Source organism: Electrona antarctica (assembly GCF_951216825.1).
Source record: "Electrona antarctica genome assembly, chromosome: 7".
Taxonomy (NCBI): Eukaryota; Metazoa; Chordata; class Actinopteri; order Myctophiformes; family Myctophidae; genus Electrona; species Electrona antarctica.
In genome coordinates this window covers 45905615-45923707 of record NC_136812.1, presented here as the reverse complement: position 1 = coordinate 45923707, position 18093 = coordinate 45905615, and the positions used below count along the sequence as shown (strand labels likewise).

Here is an 18093-nt window from a genome sequence, read left to right as displayed (position 1 = left end):
CAGTGGGGGGAAGTGCAACAGGCCAACAGCATGTGCACCAAGGCCCGCCCCCACTCGATCATGATTGGAGGAAGGCCCCTCTCATCCTGATTGGATGAAGGCTTTGCCACCTGCCACCAAAACTGAAACTAGGGTTTTTTGACCCCAGGGGCTCACTGGGGACAGGGAGGAACTCCTTATATGGTCAGCACACTCTATAGTAGGGAGGATTATCCAGAAAAAAAGAAAAAATAAGTGATATTTGAATTAAGTCAAATCACTGAATATACCTTTAACTGTAGCATAATCGCAATATCACACGACTGACACGACGAGTCCCATATTAGTCTCAAATGAGGAAGTAGCGAAGGAGGAGACTCACTGGCTCTCAATTCGATTCTCTTTTATTTGTAATCGTGCATATAAAACATATATTGCCCCTCAAATGCCCCGGCCACTACAGCATCGTTCATGTGAACTACTCAAATAGGGACTAATTAGTGTCAATTTGGGGGTCCTTGACATGAAAAGGTTTGGGGAACCACTGTTTTAGAAGCACTCCAGAATGCCTGTCCCTTTACCCCTTCTCCTTTTCCCCCCTTGCTTCCCTCGCCAGGAAATAAAACCACTGTACTGATCAACCCGTTCCTGTACTCCCTGCTAGACGCCAACTTCCTGCCCTATCACAACTTCTCCCTGGAGGTGGTGCACGCTCCCCAGGCAGGGGAGTGCGTCACCTTTGACCCCGTCAACGGCAGCTGGGGTCTGGACGGTTGCGATTCGTCCAGAGGCGCCGTGTGCCAGTTCGCTAAAGGTGAGGAGGAGGAGGGGTGGTGGTGGTGGTGGCGGTTGCTACGGTAGGTTTTGTATGGTGTTGAATGGACAATAATAGTAGGGCATTATTATGACTTGTGATGTTTTGCAAGTCGACTTGGCTGTCAGTAGATGCACAGCTGCTCGTTAATTAATGGCCGAGATTGAATGCAGATGCCTGGTTCCATTGAGAAAACAAAATAAACAAAAAAAGAAAAGAAAAGGATAGAATCACTTCTGTCCGTGACAATAGCCAATACTACAGTTTGAATTATGTACACACGCAAAAATAATAATAATAATAATTATTATTATAATACAAACTGAATGTTATTATGTTTTATTATTATGTTATTATGTTTTAATTACATTTTTAAACTTTCGACTTTCGACTTGTTAATGAAGTCGACTTGTTGGTTAATGCCCTAATCGATAGTCGATAGGCTGGTTGCTTGCTTGACTGAATTGACTAAAATAGCAGTAAAATAAGTATTAGTCAGTGAGGTATTATATTATACAACACAGGAAGTTCTGACCAAGCCATCTGATCTTAGAGTATATATGAATAGAGACGGCACCCGGAGGAAACCCTGAGGTGAAATGGACATAGTGCCCGAATTTGGTATTGCAGCGCTGGGCCAATTCTGGTCCGTTGACTATCATTTCGCACGTTCATGATGACACGTGAACGCTGTTTCATACGTGAACGCGTGCAATGATAGTCAACGGCACAGCGCGTTCACGATTTGGCCCAATTCTTCCCAGAATGCACTCTGTTCCTACTCGGAAGGAGGAGTGAAATCGCCTCATGCGCTTTTGAGCAACTTAATGCAAGTGGATGAGAGGAGAAATCCGGTGCCGTTTCTAGTCTCTATTAATATATACTCTAAGCATCTGATAGGTTGAAATAGGCTCTCTACCACTGCTCAAACGAGTGCGGGTAGACGGCTGCATGACGGCAGCAGATCTAGCCCTTTTCGAATGAAACTAATCAAAATATATAAAAATCAGATGTGCTGATCAGACGTAGTCTCGGCAGAGCAGAGCCGGGGCTAAGTGGCTAGGCGATTATCTTAATTACAATGAGATTGAGCTAACAGTTAAGTTATGTTTCTCCATGTGTTCAGTTTTGGAAAGGTTGTCCAGTGCTGACTGGCCTGCCTGAGTAAACAGGGACTCTGTCCGGTGATGTAAATTGGTTTTCAATGTAATGAGTCCTGGGATGCAGGGATGGTCTTTTAGATGAGTCCTAGGGACATTCTATGAGTCTCACTTCAACGACATTAGGAGTCATATTTTGAAAATATTTTTACAAATTGCAACTCCCATTTCATTTTATATGGTTATAATGTGGTTATATTCATGTAGAAAACAGAAGAAGAAATGATTATTATAACTAAAGCTGGCAAAATAAACTAGAATAAAAAATACAGTAGTACAGTAGTGCATCCCGTGGATGCAGAGGTCATTGTTTTATTGCGTCCCTTCACTATAAACTGCGTTTTGGGATGCAAAATGCACCCTATTTTAATCTCTGCTGTCACATCCCATACATTACCACGATAACACACAACACTAGAAGAAAGGTTATTTTGACAGCATGCCCAACAATATGAATGCATTTATTTTAGTTTTAGTTTTATTTTGATGGTTACTATTGTATAAATTCATTAAACTGTTGTATAATGAGCTCGACCGTATCACTGTCGTGCCACGGCAACACACACCCTCTCACATAATGTTGCTTAATGAACTGCTTTTCAGCCTGGCACCCCTATTTTCGGCATACATGCACATTTTCAGAAATTGCAATGATTATTATTATTTTTTAAATTATTATTTTTGCAAAAATAGACCTACAAGCTGACATCACCGACGTCACCCCTATGTTTGTTGGGCATGTAGGTTAAAAAAAACAAAAATACATTGCACCGCGTTTTGAGCTTGTCGGTCGGCTGGTTGTATGACTAATGGCTCGTACACACTGCCCGATATTTGGTCCGATTATGCTGTCGGGGAGCATTTTTTGCGCTTGCCGATCTGACGCAAGATCGGGCTTTGATCGGCAAGGTTTTGCTCGCTGTGTGTGAAAGGCTCTGCGAGAAGATATAACGCAGATAAAAGCGCTCGCCGACACCTCCCCGTCCGTTTCTGAATATCTAGCAGGTTTGATATTTGACTCTGTCGCTGATTGGACATATACAGTATGAACTGGGTTGTGACCGCGTCCCGAGAAGGCCTGTATTACAGCCAATGAGAGCATAGGACAGCTGTGCTCACTGACACTGTCTGTCTGTCTGTCTGTCGACTGTATCGATAGATGATCAGATGGAGATGATAATATATAACCTTTTAATATTCCTTGGGTAAATCCCTGTGTCATACATATTGGTAGGTATATTAGCCCAATGTTGCTGTTAAATAGTCTATAAAACCAACGCATTTCACTTGAATTATGTTGAATCAACAGTGCAGAGCAAACTTGCCCCTCGGGGCACAGGTCTCCACCAGGGCAGGCGCTATAACAGGCCAATGTGAAAAGGGTGGGATATATTCCTCAGCCTAGTAGGAACGTCTGAAAGATTTCACGTAAATTGCACGCTGCGTTCATGATTTGGGGCTTTTTGTTCAAAACGGGCCAATGCTGCAAATTTTGAAAGCCAATGTTAGCCAATCAGGATGGAATATGAAATATCGGACAGATATGTCTTGAGCACATGACTATAGAGATACTATATACTGTAACCATTTGCGAGATTTTTGGACAAAATATGGAGGAGTAATATCAACAAATGAATTTGACAAAAATCGGCCTACTGGTGGCACTATAACAGGCCGTTCGTGCAAAGTTTGGCATCGACCAGGTTAACGGTGCCGGAGATTAGCTGTACACAGACGGACGGACGGACGGACGGACACACACACACACACGGACGGAGTGCAAAACATACTCTCTCCCCATGCCTTCGACCTGGTGGAGACAATGACAGTCGATTTTAAAAAAAAAAGACTCCTGTAGTGTGAAATACATAACGATCTGATGACTCGCCGACAACTTTAAAACTCCTCCTAGTCTGTAGGGGCCATTAGTATGAAACATTGCTGAAGTGGTTGTGTTCAGGGACGTGCACACATAGACATCAAACGGAACATCAGCCCCTGCCCTTTTACCCGTCTGTAAAACAACTGCCCTTTCCAGACCACGAATGCAGCATTTACAGTACTATGGTGAAAGAAATGCAAATGCCACTCCTTTCCATGCCATGCCGGAAGGCAGCATTCAGGAGAATTGCTTTTCTTTCCAAAGTCTCCTGAACTTGAACACAGCGTTTTGCATTGAACAAATTTGTTTAGAAATCCATGTCGTACACCGCATCTCCACTAGCTAAAGAGTGATGGGTTGCGCCCCGAAAATAGCAGATCTACAAGCTGATCTACAAGCTCACAACAGAGAGATGACTTAATCTCCACTCTATCACAGCTCATATTAGTTCCTTTGGTTTTCCGTTTAGCACTTGGGGATCTTGTAGAGCTTGTAGATTTTAGCCCCTGCCCCTCTAACATGTCCCTGGTTGTGTTGTTTGTGTTGTTGGGGTAATATAATGCAGGCGGAGAGTGGAGGTGTGGAGAGGTTGCATCACTGGAGACCTAGCTCTGAGATGCACTGTAGCAGGGCCATCTGGTTTAACCCATTTTGGCTTGACCTCAAAATTTAAAAAAAACTTCTAAATCCTCCAGTTTTCTGAAATAAATATTTTCACGATTTTTCAAAAATAGCAGACCTACAAGCTCGTAGCGCGCCACTCGGTGGCGCACTATGAGCTTGTAGATCTGCTATTTTTCAATAGCTAAATTATAACATAATGTTTAAAACACCAAAAGGGGTTCCCGCCCAAAATGGGTTAAACTAGTTTAAACTGTCCACCATATGTCATGTGTAATGTTGTTATTATCTCAGCCACTCCCTTGATATCAGTTGAGCAGATGCAGCCTTCCACCTCTCACTGGATGGTACATGAATCCAGTGGTTGTCAAAGAGGGGTCCTTGTGGGGGTAGTACCAGGGGGGCCCCAGCAAAATGAGCTAATGTACTGTAGCGCCACAATCTTTAACCATTTTGAATATGTTGGCTATTCAAAAACAGCTCATATACAAGCTCTCAGCGTGGCACGAAGTGAAACTTGTAGATCTTCTATTTTTGAAACACATCAAAATGTTTATTTTAACATAATTTGGGGAGTCATTGGCACACAAAAGTTTGAGAACCACTGATCTCCTGGGCCTTCAGTCAGGTCTACTTCCAACAGACCAACACATGCGATTTAGCAAAATCTGTGGATTATTTATTATTCAGTTTATCGCTGGGTATGGCCCTGGGTATCGTTCATTTTCATCGATACATCTTATTGATCCCACTATCAATCCTTTTCTAGTATTGCTAGCTGTTGGCAATTTATTGGTTAGACAATGGGGCACTCTATCACTTTTATTGTCTTCAAGTAATGCAAAACATTGAAGCAATATGCTCAGCGCACGCTAGCCTTTTACTGGGAGTTGGCAAGAGATTCTTCAAAAGATTTATTAGATGCAGATTGTGGCTCCTAGATGTGTCACAGAGACTACGTTTTTTTGGGTCGACTTTGTGTTTTTGTTCCAGTGATTTCAATGACATGACTCTCGTCTGCCGAGGCATGACATCACGTCGAGTCCAGCTAGAATTGATCAGAGAATTCATAGACCAAAAACCTTATTGAAACCCTGATTCTCAATAACTTTAAAATTCTGATTCCGTTCCGATTCTCTCAATCCCCATCCCTATTTTTAGCATCACGTTCTGAGCTTGTTGAACAGCTACTATATTTTCATTATTTTGAAAATGTGGCTTAAGTGATTAAATCATAATGTATTGTTTGTAAGTTTGGGTCCTGGGGAGACACCATTTCTCTCTCTTTTTTTTTTGGCTTTCGCCTTTATTTTATATTTTTTATGGAGGGACAGACAGTAGGCTGACAGGAAATGGGGAGAGAGATGGGGGGAAGACATGCAGTAAAGGCCGTCGGGATCGGGAGTCGAACCCGCGGCACACTGCCAGACTGGATTACCAGCCAAGGTGCCTGGACCACTGAACCATGACCCAGGCCGCCATTTCTCTCTCTTGACCTGAACAACTTTGGGAACCCATCACATGGTTTATAAGATTGTAATGTACGCATAACGTCATGCGATGGATTCCTGCGAGACCCCTTTTCTTTTTTTTTTCAACCCGTTACAAACGATTATGGATAACAGTTGTGATTAAATGTTCATAATCACCCATTAACCCATTCTGACCTGAGATCAGATTCTAAAAATGTCTTCCACATCCTAACAGTTTTCTGAAAAAGCTATGTTTCTATGTCAGTGGTTCTTCAATTTTTTAAAAATAGCAGACCTACAAGCTCGTAGCGCGCCACTCGGTGGCACGCTATGAGCTTGTAGATCTGCTATTTTTCAATAGCTAAAGCATAACACAATGCTAACACCAAAAGGGGTTCCCGCCCAAAATGGGTTAAGCCAAGTGAACGGGACCGAGCCGTTCCTCAGCTGACGGTAATGACATCCCGTGTGTCTGTGATTAAAGGCAGACACTCAGATACTCAGATAGTTAGACGGTCATAATTTCCAGGGAGTCAACGGTAGACAGAGAGATGACTTCATCTCCACTCTATCACAGCTCATTAGTCCGTTGGTTTTCCGTTTAGCACTTGGGGATTTGTTTTTTTCAACCACGTACAGTAAACCCGACATACTGTACTTGGTTGACCCCAGGGGTCTGTCTATACGAGGCCCATCCCCCGTTGTGTCTCACCCTCTACCAAATCACCACACGCTCACAATGTGTTGCCGAGGGGACAGGTTGTGAGTTGTGAGATCTGCTATTTTAGCCGAACGTTTGCCCTCTCGATACTAGGGTTCATGTTCATGTCCATGTTCAAACGTGCGTGTGTGTGCGTGCGTGTGTGCGTGTGAATATATTTATGTCTAGGTATGATTATGATCAGTTATACTATTCTTACTCTCATCATCACCTCCTCATCATCATCATCATCATCATCATCATCATCATCATCATCATCATCATCATCATCATCATCATCATCATCATCATCATCATCATCATCATCATCATCATCATCATTACAGTAATTCAAGTTGATTGTTTTGTGACTAATATTGTCATTATTTTCAGACGGGGTGGAGGCCATGGGCTTTCCCAGGACACCGTTCTTCACCAGACTGAGCAGGGACCCTCTGGCCAAGCCTGTGAGTCGATTGTTTTTCGTTCGCTACGTATCCCATCTGTAGCCTGTTATTACCCAGCATTACACATCATCCACCTCCCCCCCATCCCCAGCCCCCGCCATGTGTCCAGAACCGCAGAGGACCGTCACGGTTCGATTCCCATGGATGAGATGCCTCACACAGTCTGTGTTGAAGTTGAGCCACGGCCAGACCGCTGCCACGAGAACCCCCGAGAGAGATGGGCTTTAACACGGTCAAACCGGGAAAGCTATAATATGACTATTTTCACAATGTTCTTAAATTATTTGACAATTTTTGGCCAATGTTTGAGCAGTTTGTATAGTATAGTTTGTAGAATACTTTTGATTTTCGCAATGGACTTTTTCTTTTGTTACTTTTTGAGGTATTAAAAAAGTCCTTACATCGTGACTTCAGTGTTATCTGGGGAGTGGGACCCCCTCCTAAATCATGTGGGAGTCTGGGACCCCCCCGTGTGGGACCCGACCCACAGGTTGAGAAACACCGGTTTAGAACAGTGGTTCTCAAAAGAAGCAGATATTCAAGCTCACATAGCTTGTATCGATTTTCTTTTTTTCCCTTTTTTACATTTTTGAAAAGTCTTGACACAAATTTCTTCTCTTCTTGGGGTCCCTGGCACCAAACATTTTACATCATTTTGGGGAGGTCCTTGGCACAATAAAGGTTTGAGAACTACTGATTTTAGAAGGCATTTGTAGGCAGGTCTTATTGGGTTAAATACAGTATGCCTAAAAAGTCTTCCACTGGTTGAACATCTCCGTGGCCGTCGTCTCTAGCTGTGCTTTTATATTAGTAGTGAGTGATGTGGTTTTATACTGTACTGTTACCTTCCACTGAACTCACCAGCAACCTGACTGTATAAATAACACTGCTCTCCAGTCTCCACTGCCTTGAAAAGTCACGTTGAACTTTGATAGAACCTTGGCTTGTAGTGAGGCACAATGTGACTTCAGTCCCAAATAGTGTAAGACGGGGCAGCTTGATCAGTTGTTGCTGTGGTCCTCGTGTCTGTTTGTCTTGGTGAGGAATGTAATGTTTTTGCACATAGACAAAAAATGAACCGACAAAACAAAGTCCCGGTACTTATATTTGGTGAGAAGGTGAAATGGCTCCGTTCATGTTTTAGTAACCTTTGAAACTTGAAAGAATCCACAGACATTCATAGGTTAGCAATGTCAATGTAACACGACAATGATGGACCAAATATATATTGGTCCATTTATAATATTTATATATTGGTCAGGATCCACTTTGCGTTGTTAGTCCATGTGCTAAAGAAAATACATTTTGAAGGTCCGGGTGGTGCAGGCCGGAGAAACGTTCCTGCCCACCAAGCATCATGGAGACACTGTTTCGGGTCCTCCCCGGTGCCTTCGACTTGACCTCGCGCTCTGATGAATAATAATGGTAAATGGTGCATTTATATAGCGCCTTTATCCAAGGCGCTTTACAATGATTGTGCATTACATTCACACACACACACACACAGAGTCCAGGCGCGCCTGAGCCATGGAGCAAACGGAGCAGCTGCTCCACCATGTTAAAATGAACCGTCGCATTGCGACACCACTAATTTAATATTAGTTTAATAATTTGGGGTTTAAGGTAAAGCATTTACAATTTAACTATATTATTTCTCTAATAGTCACTATTGCAGTGAGAAATAATATAGTATTTACTAATTACTATGGCCGCCGTGCCAACTGAACTGCTGAATGCTGCTGCAATTTAATGTTAGATATTAGATTCTGACGGGGAGGGATCTATGATGAATGATGACGATACAACACCCGGGTCGCCGAGCCCAAGTGCGCTGCGCTGTCAGCTCGTCTGTTGTATAATAGGGCTATAATTTATATGTTTTGTTTTGATATCGGCGCCTTGCCAATGTCATGTGTAGCCTAAATAGACCTATGCCTTTTTATGATGCATTTTGTCAGTTTGTTCATATAACTTGCGTGTGGAGAGGGAAAGTAAAAGCCACTTTTCCGTGTGAAAATGCACGAAAACGCGCGTGCACGAGGCACATGCACGCGCATGAGTCCAAATCTGTGCTCCCCCACCTGGAAACAAAGTTAGGCGCCCCTGACACAGACACAGACTTTCATACACCGACGGTAGAGGAAAACATGCAAGGCACCAACCTGCTCATAGGGAGCAGTTAGGGGTTCAGCATCTTGTTTAAGGACACTTCAATACTAAGTCTGGGGGAGCCCGAGACCACTGCCTCAGGGGACCCCTGTTTGTAGTCATGCAATGAGAGAGAATGGAAATCACTAGGCCTACTTCTGGTTCCTCATATCATGGCTGTAATGTACTACTCAACTAGAGGTTCCGTTTTAAAAGGCTGTGTTCTCAGAATGCAGACGTTCTGGGATCATTTCTGATGTTATGCTGTGTCGAGGTTGCAATATTAACGCTTCTGAAGAGAAATAGACTTTTTACACGGACGGAGTGAGTAATGGTGGCTTTCAGAAACGGAAGCAAGCACGATGCTAGCGGGAGGGGGTACTTGCTAGGGGAAGGGGTTACTATTGGCGAAATTAAAGTAAATAAAAGAACGCAAGCACATAGGAAGGTGGTGAAAGGAGTCTACGTTGGTGCCAGAGCACGGATCTATGTCGCGCAAGGGGCACGGAAGCGGGCGGAGCGCGTCGCGTGTGGAGATAGAATGCAGAGGGGGAAACCGCTGACGTCTGAGGACCGACCAGAAAGCCGGGAACGGCAGTTTCGCCTACGTTCTATGACTTGGCGATCTGAACTGGCGCGCGTTTCCGCCTGTCTCAAATGTATCTGGATTAAGAGCGTCTGCTAAATGCCTAAATTGTAAATTGTAAATTGTAAATTGTATATACATAGATAATAACCTGTTGGTCTCTCTCCTCCAGGTGATGGATGAGTTGAGCGTCAACTCCTCCAGGGACAGAGACCTGTTCTCGGAGCAGCGGCTGAGTGCAGCGCTCCTCGCCGTCATGGAGGACGCCGGCGCCGGCGGTCTCCTCCTGGCCCCCGCCGACGCCCTCTACCTCTCCCAGCTGATGGAGCTGGACGCTGACGGAGGAGAGGACGGAGGAGGAGAGGATGTGAGCGGGGCGGACCGGGCGGAAGCCATGCTGTCCATAGCCACCAACTACCTGAAGATGGCCAGCTTGATGCTGGAGCCCGACGTGGCGTCTCAGTGGACCGGACACATGGACGACGGGGTGAGAGAGAGAGTGTTTTTCCAGTGTTTTTATGTTATTTTGACAACCCACGGGACCCGAGACGTGAACCAGATGTGAACAAAGGCTGTGTGGAGTGGCGGACAATCATATTTTCTTTCACCCGGAAAATAAAATAAATGTATTGGTGCTTTAGACTCGGATTTCGGGAGGTGTAGTTCCAGACTCTATATAGCATCCGGCGATTGTGGAATAGTTTGAGACCCACTGCTGTAATACATTAAATGAGTTAGCAATTATAAAGTTGAGTTCTGTCTGTGTCAACAAAGCAGACGAAATAAATGCACTGAACGTTTTTGTCTCAATCAGGTCAGCGTGGGACCGTTCAGCGTTGTGAAGAGCATCGACCAGCTGACTGAAACCCTGGCCGATGTGCTGGCTTCTGAGGGAAGAGGTTTCATGCTGTCAACCAAGAATATAGGTAATGGAATCATTTGGAATATAGAAATCACACCCGTCTGAAGTGAGTGGTACTGTACTGTACTGTACTGTACTGTACTGTACTGTACTGTACTGTACTGTACTGTACTGTACTGTACTGTACTGTACTGTACTGTACTGTACTGTACTGTACTGTACAAGCGCTCCTCCCTGGCCTGTGTGTCTGTGTGTTAGGCTGTGCAACAGTGACACTTGGTGGTGAACAAAGGCTATATATTTTCGTGCTCGGACACAGGGACCCAGACACACACACACACACACACACACACACACACACACACACACACACACACACACACACACATAGCTGTCTATAGGAGTGGCCAAGATAGCAGTAAGGCCCTGGCTAATAAGACAAATATGCCTTAAAACATTATACTTGCCCTCTACAACTAAAATAAAACAATAAAAACACCTTACATATTGTATTTCTTTCAGAAATAAAGATTTTTTCACTCAATAGGAGTTGATGATGTCATATGTCCATGTGTGGTCCAGCCTGATGGAATATATGGAAGGCATGCTAATAAAAAGTATTTAAAATGTTGCTTTGATGCTTATATTTACCTTAGGAAGTATTCAAGTTGTTTTTATTAGCACATGCATTAGCCAGGGTTCCTTTTAAGGCCTGCTGAAAAGTATCAGTTTTGGACATAATGAGGTTTCTACCCGACAGCAACAATATGGTACAGATTGTGGCATTCCAGACCCTGCCATTGGTACTTCAGTGAGACATCCATTGAATTGTCCAAGCATTGTCCCGGACAAAGCTGAGGGGATTTGCCAGTTGTGAAATGGTGCCATGTGCAAATTGGCCTCTTTTCACAGTCACACTATAGGCACAAGTCAGGCACATCCTTTCCAGGAAAAACATCAGTAAAAAGTGAAGAGGTCTGTTGTCATGTCTGTATGTCATTGTGTCTGTCTGTCCTCTTGTCTCCGTGTGTGAAGACGTGTCCATGGAGTGGAAGGAGCTGTCAGGGAAGAGTGGCAGCTCTGTGTTCAAGCCGTCTGCGATGAACCCCAAAGCCGACAGCAGAGCCAGACAAGACAGGCTGCTCATCTCTGACAGCGAGATCCACAGAATACACTCACTGGGTAAGACACACACACACGCGCACGCACACGCGCACGCACGCACGCACGCACGCACGCACGCACGCACGCACGCACGCACGCACGCACGCACGCACGCACATGCACACATGCACAGGCTCCACCTTAGCCTGTAAGTCCATATGGGCTGGGCTTCCTTGGAATCATGACACTTAAATACAGAAAAACAAGAATGACTCAGTCATAACTGCCAGGTGCAGAAAGCTCACAACTTCACGTTGCAGCATTCAGAGTATGGGTTTTATGCCGTTCAGACTATGGGTTTTATGGTTAAATCTCCCATTGGCTTAGAGGAGGCAGCCTAGAGACGATGCAGCCAATCATGAAAAAGGGTCCACTACGGTCGCTTTACTAGAGGTAGTAGCAAATGTAGTCCAGGCGCTTTTCAAGCAACTGGCAAAATGCACTAGCCTTGACGACCATGCAATCTTATTCGTAGGTTCAAATGTAATTTAGATATAGCATGTTATTTTTCATTTGTTGACCTGGCATCCTATAGTTTGTATAGTTTCAATGTATTATTATTATTAATTGTTTCATATTATGCTGTTCAGACTGATGGTGTTTAGACTGAGGCACTACACTGTCTCTATGTGTTTGATAGTTTACCTCATGTTTACCTTGCCATCTGGATTAAGAGCGTCCTACATTGAATATACATTTTCGTTGTGCTGTAACCGTCATGACAGGCTACAAGGATGTGATGGTGATCCACACGTACTACAGACATCTCCATCAGATCGTGTCTGGAGGACCACTACAGGAGGCTCCCTCGGCACACAAGCTGGAGGGCAGCAACGGGTACGACTCTCCTAGAGCTGGGGACCCCCCCGGAAATGCTTTGGCCATGTCTCGCGACCCCCGCCGCGCCACCTTCCCCACCCCCCCAATACAATTGACCGCTGCAATCTAACTATAATACACCATGTCTCTGTGTGTACGTCTGTACGTCTGTGATCCACGTAACTGGAGAACCGACAACTCGAGAGCCCCACCAACTTCAAATTCAAAATTCGACACACACGTTCCACACCACCACAGGGAGTGCAGTGCCTGGTGTCGAGTCGGTCGGATCCACGGTTGTCCAGAACCGCCCCAAAAAGGCCTCTGCCCGGGCTCTGGACCGGGCCCCTGCCCAGGGTCCATATATGGAGCTGGCCTGTTCTGACATCACAAAACTCCATATTTGGGCATATCTGATACAGAACGCCATAAACTGGCCTGTTCTGACATCCCAACACTCCATATTTGGGCATACCTGATGCAGAACTCCATAAACTGGCCTGTTCTGACATCCCAACACTCCATATTTGGGCATACCTGACACAGAACTCCATAAACAGGCCTGTTCTGACATCCCAACACTCCATATTTGGGCATGGCTGACACAGAACTCCATATATAGGAATAAAGGGACACAGAGAGACACATAAAGAAATCTGACATCATTCTGACGTCGGGCATAAAAGGGACACAGACATAATATCTGGGTAATATATTCCAAGTAGGCCAGTACCCAACGGGTTATCTATTAACCTTATTAATAGATAAATTACATCATAAATAAATACGGAAACCAGATATTATCAGTAAGGAAAGTTTATGCATGATGTACTATGTGTACTATGTAAACTCTTAACACAATCTGTGTCAGGAACGTCAGGTTACGTTTTAAGCAGCATAACACTTTTTTTTTCAAGTTTTTCTGACGTGCACGCGATGTGCATTTATTCTTTCAATTGTCCCCATATCTCTGACAACTGCACTGCGTTTCTGTTTAACAGGTGGGGCAGATTTAGCCTGGCTAATAAGCCAGACCGAATCAGCCGTTGGCAAAAAAAAAATTGCCTGCCGGCGGATTACACGACAGTGTGATTTGAGTCTGGCTTATTAGCCAGGCTAGGGCAGATTGGGTTACTTTCCATTTTCCATTCCGTTGCAAAAATAAATAAATCAATCTTTTTTTTTAAATCATCTGGGAATCGACCCAAAATATTTTGGTGACCCCCGGTTGAGAACCCCTGTCCTAGAAGACCTTCTGTTTTCTGCTGCTTTTCTGCTACCGTAAGCCATTGAAATACCCGAGGAACTGATTCTACAAATGTCTCCTAAATCCTGCCCAATTTTCTGAAAAACCTATGTTTCTATGTTAGTGGTTACAGAGAAGAAAGAAGTCCGCACACAGCCTCAGCTCCACACTGTTTCTTAAATGTTTTTTTTGCGGCTTTCGCCTTTATTTATTTTTATTTTTTTATAGAGGGACAGACAGTAGGCTGACGGGAAATGGGGGAGAGAGATGGGGGAGGGACATGCAGTAAAGGCCGTCGGGAACGGGAGTCGAACACGCGGCACACTGCTAGACTTGGACTACCGGCCAAGGTGCCTGGACCACTAAGCCATGGCCCAGGCCAGCTCCACACTGTTTATTGTATTAAAACACCGACATTCTATTCAGAGACACAACGTTTGGGCCGTAGCTGGCCTTGCCACCTGATGAAGGCCAGCTACGGCCAAAACGTTGTGTCTCTGAATAGAATGTCGGTGTTTTAACCCATTTAAACCTGAGAAAAGTGTCTAAATTCTGACAGTTTTCTGGAAAACCCATGTTTCTATGGTTCTCAAACATTTTCATGTCAAGGACCCCCAAGATTATCTGTATTTGGTCACCGACCCCCATCTGAAAATATGTTGTTCCAGGGACACCCCAGAAGCAAAGACTTGAGTTAAAAACGTTCACTCTGAAAGAATAAATATTCAAAGATTTGCACCACATTTTCACGATTCTTCAAAAATAGCAGACCTACAAGCTCGTAGCGCGGCACTCGGTGCCGCGCTATGAGCTTGTAGATCTGCTATTTTTCAATAGCTAAAGTATAATATAATGCTTGAAACACCAACAGGGGTTCCCGCCCAAAATGGGTTAATACAATAAACACTGTGGACTTCTTTCGTCTCTGTATGCATCAACCTTTTGTCCAGTACCAGCGAGGGACTGGATGTGCGCTAGCCACCTGTTTTTAATCTGTGCTAGTGGTTCTCAAACTTTTTCATGTCAAGGACCCGCCAGAATGATATGTATTTGACCGCAGACCCCCCTTCACAGAATATTTTGTTCCAGGGACCCCCAGAAGCAAAGATTCTCGTAGCTGAGCTTGTAGATCTGCTGAGCTCTTTTTTTTTTTTTCATCTTTCTTTTATATTTTTTATGGAGGGACAGACAGTAGGCTGACAGGAAATGGGGAGAGAGATGGGGGGAAGACATGCAGTAAAGGCCGCTGAGCCACGGCCCAGGCCTGCTGAGCTCATTTTAACAGCAATACTATACGCATCGCAATACAATTTGGACAATACGATACATTGATTCAGTGATTTAAAATCCATACAGTAACTATTTAGCGAAACAAAATAAATCTGTGTGAAACGTGTGGAGATTTGTTAAGGGAAACATGATCATCATTATGGATATCTGCTGGCTATGGGTTTTTTCTTCCCCATGTCTATTGTTTATTGTTTTACTCTTAGTATTTGTTGCACAGCATTTTGGTTCAACGCTGTCGTTTTTAAATGTGCTCTATAAATAAAGTGGATTGGATTGGATAGTTGAGGGGCGGTAATGCTGATGTTTATCGACGGCGCAATCGATGCTTTCACAAGTTTGACACAGCAGTGGAGTCAGTACAGAGCTGGTGTGAACAGACTGAGGGCCCAATGTAAAGGAACAGCCCACTAGGGTTTTCACTTCTAGTGATGGTTACTAGTTGCCTAGTTTACCTAGTCGACTACCGGTAGTTGTTTAACAGTTTAACAGTTTGACATAAAACACGGTACCCGCATTTTAATCAAATATTCTACGCTGCCGAGATTGTTTTATTACATTTGGAGCATACGCTGAAGTATTTGCAGCTTTCAACCATGAAAAACCGGCGAAAAATGGTTTGATGGTTTGTTATGATGAGACGAGCCAGCGGCCATGACAATGCGAAACAAAACCACAGTGCAGAGCAAGTTGTAGTCCAAACAAACCCCCCGTTGACTTGCATTGGGCTCACTTTCCTAGCAGCCCAGATGATGACTTGATTTCCGGTTTCGTCATCATAACGCGACGGCCTCGTCATCAGGTCCCGGATAAATCTGCTGTTTCGTTATAATTATTTTAAAACAGTGAATTAAACGCATTAAACAAATAGCGGGAATGTCGTATTACGCGCGGCCGAACCCTGGATTAAACAATTAGCGGCCATCAAACTGTTAACTAGGCCTACCTATTATGTAAAAACAAAACATTTAAAAACTGTACATTGGTGACTAAAACTATAATCTAGCTGATCTTGAGGCCTACAAAAACGGGACGAAAGAAATCAACTAGTCAACTAGTACCAATGAGGTCAGCTAGTGGATGTACTAGTCGGCTAGTTGAATAGTCGACTAGTTGCTTAAAGCCCTAAAGGATTCTGGCTTTTAACTGCATTTTATATCAACATTTAATTTGCAGGTCTTTGCATCCTGTCCATTCCACATGGACAGGACATAAACTGGACGAGGGACGTAATATTTGTTTTGTCGGTTCCATCAGGCTGACGTTGATCAAAGATATACATAGTTAGCTGAATCTTCCCTGACACATCATAATACAAAGTCTATAGCTGAATCTTCCCTGACACATCCACATCAGGGATGCCACATCACAGCGACAATGTTGGCTCCACATATTCTGGAATCTCTGACTAGAGATTTCCATCAGCGACTGAATGGAACTCAGACATAACACAGGTCTGGGTTGTTGTTTTTTCAACGTGGCATCCCTATTTGGGGAATGTCATTATAGGAGAATATTTTCAATCATTTTCTCTTTTCGCCACCCAAACAAATAGTGAAAATTGTTGATCTGCAAGCTCTCAACGCGTCGCTTGGCGACGCGTTGAGAGCTTGTAGATCCACTATTTTCTTTTGCTATTTTAGAAATAGGGCTATGATAAGTTATTTTTCGCCACACCCCTATTTATTCATGAAATCACGCCTCTGTTCTTATCCCCCAGTGCTCGGCCGGGTCACCTGGCCTCTGCTGTCATATCGGCCACCGTCAGAGACCCCTCCAGGAACCACAGCATCCCCGTGGCCGTCCAGTACACCCTCTCCTCCTCGCATGTGGTACGTGCCACTGGCATTCTCCATGCCCATGCCTAGCGCTGTTAACACTACTCACATTTATATGGGGGGGGGGGGGGGGGGGGAGTGCAAATATGTGTTTGAAATGCATAACCCTCTGTTCACTAACCCTCTGTTCACCCTCTCCTCCTCGCATGTGGTACGTGCCACTGGCATTCTCCATCCCCATGCCTAGAGCTGTTAACACTACTCACATGTATATGGGGGGGGGGGGGGGGAGTGCAAATATGTGTTTGAAATGCATAACCCATGTTCACTAAGGTGAGGTCTTAATAAAAGGAGGATGGAGAACCAAAACTTTGACTGAATAAAATGGGTAAATTATGGCTTTTTGCCTTTATTGATAGATTTTACAGTAGGATGACAGGAAACAGGGAGAGATAGTTATGAGGGGGAAGACACGCAGCAAAGGTTACCAGCCTAGCCTATATTTTCTTTTGATTGGCAGTGGTCATAAGAGTTGAATGTGTGTTGTCTTAACAACCTGAACTGTAGCATCCCTATGCTGAGGCAAACATTTGGCTATTTCACCAAAGACATTTGGTGTAGAGGCAGAAAGGGAGGAGGCATAGTATGGGGGACTCCATTCAACAGCATATATAGTTTACGTGTTTAAGTGGTTAATTTCCATCCTTATAAAACTAAGAATATATTTTTAGTTTTTTCCTATAACACATAACTGTACTAACTGTAGTCTCAGTGAAATCCACCTGAACAGGTCACATTTTTATGGCGGTAATTAAGTAACACAGTTGTTTCCATACATTTGTAGCCATGGTTTCCCATGTTTCCTGCCGTAATGTATCTTTGTGGAGAGTTTCTTGAATCAGATGTCATTCATCTGGATACTAGTGGAGTGGATCTGCTTTATTTCAAGACATGGATGATTGGTGGATGTTTGTCGGCTGACCCAAACCTGGACCCCGTATCACGACTGGAGGAAGTATCCCAGTTGTAATATCAGCCTCTTTTTTCCCATTTATCCAAGCACAGCAGCAGCAGCAGCAGCAAGTGGTCTGAATCAGCTGAAGCTGTC

The 18093-nt window shown here is 44.1% G+C and overlaps 1 protein-coding gene across 1 annotated transcript in view; it reads left to right on the top strand.

The window, feature by feature from the left end:
* The window catches only part of LOC306926282 (adhesion G protein-coupled receptor D2), a gene marked incomplete at its 3' end in the record, with an annotated part of 46968 nt that overhangs the window by 8352 nt on the left and 20523 nt on the right, over positions 1 to 18093 (top strand). The window contains exons 8-14 of the mRNA XM_079505550.1: positions 596 to 793; positions 7022 to 7095; positions 10002 to 10316; positions 10644 to 10755; positions 11727 to 11873; positions 12581 to 12692; positions 16928 to 17039. Coding sequence (XP_079361676.1) covers positions 596 to 793; positions 7022 to 7095; positions 10002 to 10316; positions 10644 to 10755; positions 11727 to 11873; positions 12581 to 12692; positions 16928 to 17039 — 1070 coding nt within the window. The remainder of the gene's footprint in view (positions 1 to 595; positions 794 to 7021; positions 7096 to 10001; positions 10317 to 10643; positions 10756 to 11726; positions 11874 to 12580; positions 12693 to 16927; positions 17040 to 18093) is intronic.